Source organism: Wolffia australiana, chromosome 7, assembly GCF_029677425.1.
Source record: "Wolffia australiana isolate 7733 chromosome 7, ASM2967742v1".
NCBI classification, from domain to species: Eukaryota; Viridiplantae; Streptophyta; class Magnoliopsida; order Alismatales; family Araceae; genus Wolffia; species Wolffia australiana.
The window spans coordinates 19,708,864-19,721,070 of record NC_135841.1 but is presented as its reverse complement, the minus strand read 5'-3'; the positions used below and the strand labels follow the sequence as shown (position 1 = coordinate 19,721,070).

The 12,207-nt window shown below is 43.0% G+C and overlaps 1 protein-coding gene across 1 annotated transcript; it reads right to left on the bottom strand.

Moving 5' to 3' along the window:
• Positions 1 to 7,595: 7,595 nt before the first annotated feature.
• On the bottom strand, positions 7,596 to 10,203 carry OTP51 (endonuclease). Its single transcript, XM_078578702.1, has 2 exons — positions 9,695 to 10,203; positions 7,596 to 9,602 (listed from the first exon to the last, which is right to left on the bottom strand). The coding sequence occupies exons 1-2, from the start codon at positions 10,106 to 10,108 to the stop codon at positions 7,788 to 7,790; spliced, it is 2,229 nt and encodes a 742-aa protein (XP_078434828.1). The 5' UTR covers positions 10,109 to 10,203; the 3' UTR covers positions 7,596 to 7,787.
• Between the last annotated feature and the right edge of the window lie 2,004 nt (positions 10,204 to 12,207).

Sequence of the window (12,207 nt, the reverse complement as noted above, 5' to 3'; positions counted from 1 at the left end):
AATTTTAGTGCAGCATACCAAGGTGATTTTAGCTCAACATGATCTATAACTAAACTTCTAGGCAAATAACTTCTAACTTTATTTAAAGAAAATATAATAGCAAGCAGTTCCTTCTTAGCAGTGGAGTAGTTTACCTGAGCGTCATCTAAGGTCTTGCTTGCATAATAGAGTGCCACCGACTTCTTATCCAAGCGCCCGAAGATTTCTCTAATTACGTAATTTGAGGTGTCAAAAAAATTCAAAAGGCAAGATCCAATCAGAAGCCTGTAAAATAGTTGCCTTAATTATGGCCTTTTTTATTATAAAAAATAAGTTCTAGCGGATTCATCCAAAATAAAATCTACCTCTTTAGATAAGAGGGATGTGAGTTCTTTTGCAATCCTCGCAAAGTCTTGAATGACCCGTCTAAAAAGTCATCATGCCCGATGAAGGCTCTAAGTTGCTTTAGTGTGCTGGGAAGTGGGAGCCCCTTAATTACTTCTATCTTTGCTTAGTCTACTCCCAGCCCATCCTTGCTGATCTTGTACCCCCAACAAGATCCACTCCTACACAATAAAGTGGCTTTTCTACTAGCTATAAACTAACTTGTTTTCTTCACACCCAACATCTGTCCTTAGTTTCTCTACAATAATGGCCACATGATCAGCCATGATTATTGTACAAGTAGGATCAGATAGTGGTATTCTATCAGGATAATTCAATGTCCATCTCGATTGTCCATTGAATATGAATAGAATGCATGTTTAAAGACTAGTGATTATTGTGTTATGATCTCATCATAATTCACAAGGCCATTTCACATATTCATGGACTTCATTATAAACACCACGCATTAATAATAACGAAGAAATATTTCATTTAATGAACTTGAATAAAACATGGTGGTGTGATTGAATTGGCAACCCCATAATATCCACTAAATATGACAATTCTCACATGAAAATATAAATAATAAAATCATAACAAACCTTTAAAATCTGATATTCAAATCATGCTAGCCTGTTGGGTTCTAAGGCCTCGATCTAGATGAAAAACTCGCAACATTTCACAACTGAAGACTTAAAACAAATGCATAATGACATCAAAAAAATATGAAACAAATCACCTCGGCACAGATCACATTTGTGATGCCTTTGATCCTCGAGTAGGTCGTGTAATGCTGCTCATGTGTGCAACCTCTAGAGGTATCCACATGATTCTCGGCATGTCAATTCTCCCTTTTCGCCTTGATGGGCTCCGTTCATGCTCCATCAACGTTATTACACCATCCCAATCACATCGAGAATGAAGTGGAGCTGTGTGGAGAAAGGAGAAGGGGAAGGCCCTTCAACAATTCTCGCTTGGGTAAATCTCATTCATGGCATTCCCCTATTTATACTAAGTCAATACTTTTCATAAAAACCCCTTAACTTTAAGTATATCTTCTAACGTCCAAAAGATCATTTTTGTGTGACCCTCTAGGTCCATGTATCAATCTAGAGGGTCACACTCACTCATGGAATATGTCTGTTATTGGTTATCGTGTACATATAGTCCACCAGCCACTTGATGCTTTTAGGATGACTTAGGGTATGCTCAACTTTCAAATCCTACTCACTCATCCAAGTTAATATTGATGTCTTCAGAAATCATTGGAGAACTCTTCTATGATATTTCAGTACCGTGGTGAAGGACTTCATCGCGTCATCTTCCTTGAGCTCTCTCCTCTTATACCAAGAGTAAACAATCCCATCATGACGACTCAATTATCTTCATGAACTTAATGATGCACCCGAATTAAGGTTGCATATAATTCCATAATTGGGATCTCGGTGGTCATTGTCAACGTACAACCATATGTCCACAATACATATTTTGTATCTCAGGTCTGAGGATCACTGTCACGCGGTCTAATTGGGAGCTAAGAATGATGCTCAAATTGAACAAGTGCTGGCCTCAACGCTTGGGGAGGAAAATTGAGTAGCCTTCACTTGTACAACAAAAGTCTCTTTGGACAGCTCAGATTGCTTGGGGGTTAAGGAGGAAGGGTAGGACAAGGATCTTAGCATTAAATTAGGATAATGTATTATAAAGAGCCAAATTCCATGAGTGTCATAGCCTTTACAAAGGGGGAAGATGGGCCGAAGTAACAAGACAAGGCGCAACATGCAGCGTTGGGTAGTGGCGCTCTTGTGCCTTGGTCCATGTAGCCTAGGGCACATATCAATGGACACCGTCGCTATAAGCATGCCCGGGCAGGGCAGCACACACCTATGGGCATTGTCTCTTGGTGCATTTGCCGGTCTGATATGCCACATGCCCCGACGTCCATCCATAGGCCCCCTGTGCTCGGTGCCCAGGCTTGGCGCTCCACGTGACACCAACACCTGCACTGAAACCTCTACCACTTTGGTCCACCATGCAGCCACCGTGCTTGGCACACCAAGCCTTGGTGCCTTCACCCCTCGACTCTACCCACAGGGATGGCTCATGCCCCACACCCTACAACCATCCTAGTGCAACCTTCACCAGGCGGCCTGCGTGCGCAGCCCGCGCACGCACAACATGCTACCATGATTTAGTCTCCTAACAAAATACTTCCTGCCCTATGCCCTGCATGCAGCTCTCACATCCTACATGCACAATGCCCGTGGTCTACGCGTGCGGCCTGCCCTAATCCTTTGCGCTTGCACGACGATGAGCACGAGCACCATGTGGGCCTTGGCTTCAGAGATCAAGGTTCGGCATCACGACCCATGATACGTGTGGTGTACATGCAACAAAGTCAGTCTCCAATCCTGAGTCAAAATATGGGGGCATATCCTCCACAGTTAGCACATAGGCCTCAACGCAAGAATTCCACCTACGTTGGGGCATTACAACCACTTACACAATTATGACACAAATCAAACTAATATATTGTTTGATACAACACCATTCAAGGATTAGTACAGATCAATTCAGCAAAATCTTTTCGCTAAAAAGTACCCACTATCTATCATTAGTGTTCCCACAAGAAAAGGATGAGAAAATGAAGAACACTTGAAAATAATCACTTCAACCAGGATTGTGGAGAGCCTTGTCCTACTAGCTAGCCACTTCTAGAGCATGTGCAGAATGAGGTATATGGAGAGAGGTAGAGAATATGTATACATTGGACATGAAGAAAATGCCATTCTATTTTTGTCAAATCTTATCTCCTTTCCATTCCTTTTCCTTTCCCCATTGGTTAAATTTGAATTTGAGGAAAATCTTCATTTCAATCCCAAAACTGAACTAGTTCTAGTTTGGCCCAATAACCCAAATAAATAGCTCTAAAAGTCACATGGGATGCTCTAGCCCATCAATCCACATCCAGTTTAGTTTGTATAAATTTCTGCACACATATAACTTGAAAATATTCATTAGTAATAAAAATAGGCTTGACACAAAATCCAATTAAGGTAAGGTAAGGTCCGAAATGTGCTTAAAGGGGTAGTTAAAGTGAATTTTAGAAATATTCAGATAATATATTCAATACCATGATTAATTCAATATTTAAATGATTACATTCATATACAGTGTATGTAATTATAGACATATTTATTTTGTTATCATTGGGTATGTGACAATGAGGTCAGCATAATCTTCATCTTTTTTTACTCATGTCCTTATCATTTTGCCAAGTTTATCATCATCGATAGCCTACGTTTTCATCATAAGGCCAACTACCTTTAACTCTGCCGCTCCTTGATGCATATCACCACCTCTATCTCTCACCCCCACTCTGCTGCTCGTTGTAACTGTCACCATCTCTGTCATACTCATTGGTGATATTTCTTTCATATGCTCCACTCCATTCATCGACTGTGCTATCAACCTTCATATGGAGTTGCCGAAGAACCAGTAAGGGTATTTATTTATAATTAATTATTATTTTTTAAATATATTTTTTGTTAAATTATTAAAATTATTTATAAATTATGAATAAATTATGTTATTTAGGAAGATTATTTCTCTAACCATTTTATCTCTAATAAATTTTTACTAATATGATTCTTTTTAAGATTAGATTTAATTTTTTAAATAAATATAAAAAATATATAAATATAAATCAAAGATAAATCAAATTATTCAATACTCTGTCCTTGTGGATTTGAACCTTGCTTGCCTTGTGCTCCTAACAAAATCCATTAATATTTTTGCATAAACCAAAAGCCTCAAACGATACATTAAACCATAATTAGTGATTCTTAAAAGAGTTGGAGGAGAGGGAGAGGAAATCCAACAGTTCTCTGATTTCATGGATACTTCTAGAGGTTTGGGATGTAAACGACTTCAAGGCACTCTCCCAGGAAGCAATTCAAGGGTGGAAAAAATTCCCCACAAGATATACTAAGTTTATTTTGTTTTCAAAATCAGTTGACAATTGATTTCAGCTTCCAATGCATGGAAAAGTGTTTTTCAAGCTTCTCTTCATGTTCTAGAACCCAATACCATTATCCTAAAAAGCATCTGATACATTTTCAAGTGTCTCCATACAAATGTTCATAAGATTAACCATACTCAACATATAAGCATGATTAGATAGTTGTGCTATGTTAGTACATGTTGATGTCCTTCTCGAATATCCTATGGAAAAGAAATTTGAATACATTTGTTTAAAGATACTAATCAATGTTGTATGATCTCCACATAGTTCACTTATTGTTGCACCTAACCTTGGACTTCATTATAAGCATCAAATGTGCGTAATGATGACTATGATATATCCTAATGAATATTGAATGAGATAAGGAATATGTGTGTCTTTTGGGCTATATATAATTCAATGGTAATAGGACCAATGCAGTCGTAATTACCTTTTAACTAAGGCTCTTTCACTTAATACATTTGTTGACATAGCTATAATATGTGATTAAACAGTTTTTTTTTATTGTATTGAGTTTTACTAGACATAAATGCATTTTTTTATATTTCATCCAGTTTGATCTTGGTTTACTAGGTCATCATGAATTATCTTTGTCACATGATAAAATAAAGTAAAAGAAATACAACTTAGTTCCAACAATTCCATGACATTGGTATTTTATACCACAATGAAATTTTTATAATTAAATCATTAATTTCATAGTAACTAGAAGGAAAGTTTTTATTTGATTCATTATCATCATAACTATATTTAGCAGAAATATATCAGTATCAAATAAATTTTCTCACTCATAAGCATGTAAGTAGAAATACTTAAGTATCATTGGTTTTGCAAATGACAATATCATAAAAAGTTAGTTTAATAAGGTGAGAGATTTCTGGAGTCGAGTGCCATACACTGACATCATATGTGTGGCATCAACTAGCTAATTGGATACAGATAAATGTAAAGAACAATTAAATGTGGTATACCCATAGTGCACAGAAAGGGGCATATAAATCGTCATGTTTGGTTGATTGGATGTTAGATGAGACATAGAATTGTTTTCCAGCGTATAGATGGAATGATTTTATTACTATGGAACAAAAAAAACCATCTCATCATGAGTGTTGGACGACAAACAATTAGAATAGGACAGAAATTCCACTTCTTTTATATTTTTTTATTAATTTACATTTTTTATTAAATGTATTAATTTTGAGTGATAATTTTTTTTCCTTTTATTCAGTTGAGTTCTTCTAAAGAAAGATAACTTTTGGGAAATCGAGAGTAGAGGCCAAGCAGAAGCGAAGTGAAAGCCAAAAATGAAAGGCGAGCAAGAGCTGAACGTTTGGGTTCTAGAGGCCTTAATCTGGATGAGCATAAGGATTCCATGCATCAGAAGACTTATAACATTATCATAATCGCATCATCAAAACATGAAACAATTCACTTGTGCACGGATCACATCTGTGATTTCTTGGATCATCGAGTGAGACGTAATGAGTTGCTCATGTGCGGAACCTCTAGACACATCCATGCGGTCCATATCATGTCGGATCTCCTCATACACCTTGATGAGCTTTATTCAACCTCCATCGCCGTCGTTATGTAGTCCCGATCACATAGGGAGTGGAGTTAAGGTGTGGGGAGAAGGTAGAAGAAGGGGAAGGCCCTCTGAAAAATTCTGGCGTGGTAAATTTCGTTCAAGGCCTTCCCCTATTTATACCAAGCGAGTATTGTTTCATAAAACCCTCCAAACTTAAGTATATCTTCTAATGTCCAAAAGACCATTTGTGATTAACCCTCTAGGCCCATGTATCGGCTTAGTAATAACTCCACCGGCCTAATAACCATTATTTGCGTTATGATTTGATTAACTATATCATCATAGAGATGAATTAATGTCAGATTGATTTAACCCAATCGATAAACAGATCGAGTCTCCAATGCGTGGGGTGCCAAGCTACACATCATGCTCTAGAAGCTACGAAGGATGTGTATTGGCTCACTCATGGATCCTGTTAGTCATCAGTTTTTGTATATGTATAGTCCCTCATCCTATTGACATTCCTAAGATGACTTGGGGTAAGGTCAACCTTCAAACCCTAATAGGTCATCCTAGTTAGACAATCCCATTTTAACCAATCAATCATCTTCACGAACTCCTTGATGTGCTCGAACTAAGACTGTTTAGAATCTCATGAGTAGAGACTCGTAAGTCATAGTCAAAGTACAAAAGCCCATCCACAAAACATCTCTGGTGTCTAAGGTCTAAGGACTACTTACACAACCATAATGAATATGCTCTATTAATGAACATGGAACGATATATGGAATATGCAATTGGATTGTCGGCCACATATATTTTCGTCATAAATGAGAGCCGCAAGAGGAAGTTGAATAGAAGCTGAGTGATAGTTGAGAGCGGAAGTTGAGGAGGAGCTGAACAAAAGCTGATGGAGTCTGAGGGGGAGCCAACCGACAGCTGAGAGCAGAATGTAAGTGGGAGCTTAACGAGGGCCAATAGCAGATGCAAAGTGGGAGCCAAGCGAGAGCTGATAATAGGTTCCAAGAGAAAGTCAAGAACCAGAGAGGGGAGTCATGTTTGTTCCGAGATCCTGAGAAGGAACACCTAGTGAGAGACAAGAGGGGAGTTCAAAGTAAGAGCCAAACAAGAGACATGAGCGGAGGCCAAACATGAGCAGAGTGAGAGCCAAGAGCGGAGGCCGAGCAGAGCTAAGTGAGAGTTGAGAGCAGAGGCTAAACGGGAGCTGCGAGTGAAGGTTGAGTAGAAGCTGAGAGCTGGAGAGGGAGCTGCGCAAGATCTGAGAGCTTGAGAAGAATCTCAAAGTGGGAGCAATTCTTAAGTAGTGTGACATATTTTTTTCTTCCCGGACGTTGGACAGGATGAGAACGTCTGGGTCGAGAAAGACTGCAGACAGTACGGTTTAAAGGAAGTTTTGAAAATTAGGACGTGGGAGGGAACAATCTTAATCCTGCTGGTCCTTCATCCCCACCCATCCTGGATGATCGTGCACGATAAGTACCATAATAAGTAACACAGTCCTGTGGGGTTTGAACACCGTAGACATGAATCATCAGGTCCCCATCCACAGGAGAGAGAGAGAGAGAGAGAGAGAGAGAGAGAGAGAGAGAGAGAGTTCATTATTGTATCTTCATGGCGCTATGCCACAAAGATTCAATGATAACTACAGAAGCAAAATTAAACAAGAAGGTTCATTATTTGCTTCTCTTCCCATTTCATTACGTGAGGCCGCAGGAGATTCTCCTTCTACGCCTCACCTTCAATCATCAGATTCATTAAACTCTTTCGAAGACATCATTTACAGGTAAGAAGAAAAGACTTGTCACCCTCTCCCCACCATTTTCATGAGCTGACACTTTCAACTACTCTCTAATCAAAACTCTCTTCTTGTGCAGAAGACGGAGGACCCTGAACCACTTCGCAGGGATTCAGCAGCGTCTTCACTCCGTCGAGAATGTAAGGCTCAGTCACATCCCAGAACCGAGCCGCGTCGGCCCCCCGAAGACCAACCCAGAAGCTCCTCCCTCTCTTCTTCACCCCGCAACCCATCGACATCCCCTGCAAAACTCTAACAATTCTCAACGCGTCCTCCTCGTCCACCACTCCCTTCAACCTGAGCAGAACGTCGCCGGCAGAGGACCTGAGCCCGCTGTACATGTACCAGTAAGCCAACGCCCGCGGCGAGGCCCATCTTGCAATGAGCACCGGCACCACCGCGCGCCCGTTCGGCCGAAACTTGTCGGCGAAGAAGTTGAAGACCCAGTGCGGAACCGTCGAGAACTCTTCAAAAAGATCGTCTTCTTCCCGCTGTTCGACCCAGTCCAGAAACTGCCGATGAACTTCCCCCCGGAGAAGAGAGTGAACCGGGCTCTCGCGGCTGAACTCGAAGTGCACCGAATGGGTTCTGCCCGATTCATCTCCCTTCAAGTGCAGCCCGCCGAGCAGCATCCCGATCAGTATCTCCCTCTGCTCTACGTCCAGCTTCAGTCGGACCGCCGGCTGTCTAACAATCTTCTTCTTCTTCGACCCGAGAATCCGATCGAGCAGAGGATCGACCTCGTATCTCTTCTGCTTCATCAGCCTGTGGATATCCTCTGCCATGGCTTCGTCGTTGGAAGCGAGAGCCGCCCGCAGAAGCGCGTTGCAGGAACAACTGTTGATTCCGATCTCTGCGTTGCTCTGCATGCACTCGAAGATCTCTTCTGCTCGCGAGAGAGCGCCGGGCTTTGCCGCGAGGGAAGAGAGGTAGGCGTTGTAGACTCCTCGGCTGGGCTGGATCTTCGCTCGGCATTGCTCGAACCAGCGCTCGACGTCGTCGTGCATGGCGAGACCTGCGTACATGTGCATGGCGTTAGCGAAGGACGACGGCGACGGCTTCACCCCGCCGGCCACGAGCTCCGCCAAGAGTTGTTCCACCGCCGCCGTCTCCCGAGCGCCGGCCAGCAGTTGGATGATCTTGTCGTAAGCGGAAGAGGTGGCGGCGACGCCGAGCTCCGCCATGCTTCTGAAAACCTCCAGAGAAAGAAGAGGCTCTCTGGACTTGGCGTGGAGCTCCATTCGGAGCTCGAAGGCGGCGACAGGAGGAGAACCCAGCTGCAGAAGCTTCTTCCAAGCTACGTCTGCCTGGTCGGCCGCGCCGAGGCTGCAGCAGGCCCGCAAGACGGAGACGACGACGTCCTTGTCCTCCGCCATGCCCAGCCTCTGCATGTCCTCTCTCAGAGCCTCGATCCTGGCCATGTCTACGGGGTTCTGGTGACTGTGGAGCCGTATCAGCCCCGCGTAAACCTCCTTCTGGATATCCTGCTTGAGCTCGTGGAGGTTGGAGAAGATGAACTCGGCCTGCTCGAGCCGGCGCTTGGCGGCGAACCCGGGCTGGTCGAGCAGGGCGCGGAAGAGCGCGGCGTGGAGGCTCGGCCGCGGGGAGAAGCCGCCCAGTTTGATCATCTTGTTGTAGATGTCGCAGGCGTCGTCGAGGCAGCCCTGGACGGAGGCGGCGGCGCCGAGGTACGCGGCGGCGAGGTTGTGGAAGGTCGACTCGCTCGGCACGCGGCCCTGCTTGATTATCTCGTCGAAGACGTCGCGGCATTTCAGGAACTTGCGGTCCTTGCCCAGGCAGTCCGCCAGCTTGCTCGCCAGCGCGAAGTCGAACTGGAACCGAGGCTGGGACAGCATCCACCGATACACCTGAAGAAGAACGAGAATGTTGCTGTCCAGCTCGGATCAAATCCAATGGAAGGATTGAATTGAGAATCTTTCTGGGGCAATAGATCGAGCACCTTGTGGGCGGCGTCGTTGTCACGGATTCGAAGGCAGTGGACGACGACGTAGGTGACGTCCTGCTGGGAAATCCACTTGCGCTGGGCGTTGAGAAGGCGGGTCACGTTGCCGGGCTTCTGCCCGGGCAATTGCTTGCAGAGCCAGGCCACCTTGGAGCGCCGCCACTGCTCGGGAAGCTCTTCCAGCTCCTGGACCAGCAACGTATCCTCTTCGTCGCCGCCGCGTAGCTCCTGCGATGGAGAAGGAGTTTCCCGTTCCAGGGGCGCTTGGGCATGGCCGGCGGCAAAGGCGGAAAGCCCGGACGAGCGGGCGTTGCCGGAGAGATGTTGGAGAGAAGAAGTTGGGCCTTTGGAGTGAGGAAAGAGGTAGGGAGCAGGGCAAATGGACAAGGGTGAGACGACGCGTAGGGCCATATCCCCGCCGCCGCGCGAGCCTTGGAGGAGTGGCTTCGCCTATAGCAGCAAGACGACTTTCTCTAAGAGGTGGAGGGCCGTGGAGCTCGCTATTTGATGAAGACGATGAACCGATATCGGATTAAAATATCGTTGGTACAATACCGATATCCGATACCCTTATCGGTACTGTAGTAATCGGAAACATACAGAACGAGGAATTTTAATCCTCAAAATAAGGAGGAAACTGCTAGAAATCAATTAAAAAAACAGCAAAACGAGGAAACGGCAAAACGAGGCAACGTCAATATTCAAAATATGGAAACTGTACGGTTCCTCCCTCTCATTCTCCTCTATAAATATCTTCTTTGTAATTGTTTTAGTGGGGACTCAGAATTACAATTCAGTCTTCTTCTTCTTCTTCTTCCTCCTCCTCCTTCCTCCTCTTTTCTCTTCCCTGTCTAGAGTGCTTTAGTTCTTTTCAGTATGTGTATTCAAGCTCAAGGTATTATATATATATATATATATATATATATATATATATATATATATATATATATATATATATATATATAATATGTCCTTGTTTAAGCAATGATGGCATTTCAAAATGGATTTCATCAATATTCAATTAATCTACACAGGTTGTTTATGTTGGCTTCTAATGGCCAAGATATGGATGAAGATAAGGATTCCTTGCAGTGGATGACTTAAACAGAATCATTGAAACGAAGAACCTGTGCACCGATCGCACCCGTGATTCCTTGGATCCCTGAGCTAGACTAGTTAAGCTGCTCAAGTGTGCAACCTCTAGACATATCAACACGGTCCTCGGCATGTTGGATCTCCTCCTCGTTGACGAACATCCATTCAACCTCTGTCGTCATCGTTACGGCGTTATGATCGCATCGGGAGTGGAGAGGAGTCGTGGGGAGAAGGGAGAAGAAGGGTAAGGCCCTTGAACAATTATGACCTAGGTGAATTTTTTCAGGGCGTCCCCTATTTATACTACGTGTGTATTTTTCATAAAACCCCAAGACTTAAGTATATTTTTCGACGTCCAAAAGGCCACTTGTATGTGACCCTCGAGGCCCATGTATCAGTCTATATAATGAATTGAGTGGCATAATAAACTTCATTGGCCTTCCTAATCAATTAACTATATCAACATAAAGATTAATTAATGTCGGATAAATTTAATCCAATTGATAGGTTGAGACTCCAACACGTGGGGTGCCAAGCTACACCTAGTGCTCTAGAAGATACAAAGGAGTGTGTATCGACTCACTCATGGAACATGTTCATCATCAATTATCGTGTACATATAGTCCCTCATCCACTTGACGCCCCTAGGATGACTTAGGTATGGTCAACTATCAAACCCTAATCGGGCATCCAAGTTAGTAATAGTGCGTTGAGAAATCATTGGAGAACTCTTCTCCAATATTTCACTACCTTAGCCAAGGACTTCATCGCATTGTCTTCCTTAAACTGTCACCTCTTATCCTGAGGGTGGACGATCCCATCTTGACCACTCAATCATCTTCATGAACTTCTTGATGTGCTCGATCTAAGACTATTTAGGATCCCATGATTAGGGACACGTACGTCATAGTCAAAGTACAATTGTCCATCCACAAGACGTCTATGGTGTCTCAAATCTAAGGACCACTTACTCAATCGTTTTGTGAATCAATCTGATTGATAGTTTGGTATAATACAATTCAAGGATTTGTACGGATCAATTCAGTGAACTCTTTCCACTAAAGAGCACCCACTATCTATCCTTAGTGTCTCCACACTAATGGCTACGGCTACGAGACTGGCCATACTCATCATATGATTAATGTTATATAGTGCTATTCTATCTGGATACTTTGATGTCCTTCTTGTGTATCCTTCGAAAAGGAATATTTAGAACACATGCTTAAAGACTAATGATTCTCCGCATTATGATGTCATCATATTTCACTAAGTCTGATCATGTATTCATGGACTTCATTATAAGCATCACATGTGCACTATAATGAATATGTTCTTTGAATGAGTATGGAACTAGATATGGAATGTGTGATTGGCTTGTCGACCACATATCTTTCCATCAGTTTCTGTAATAGTTC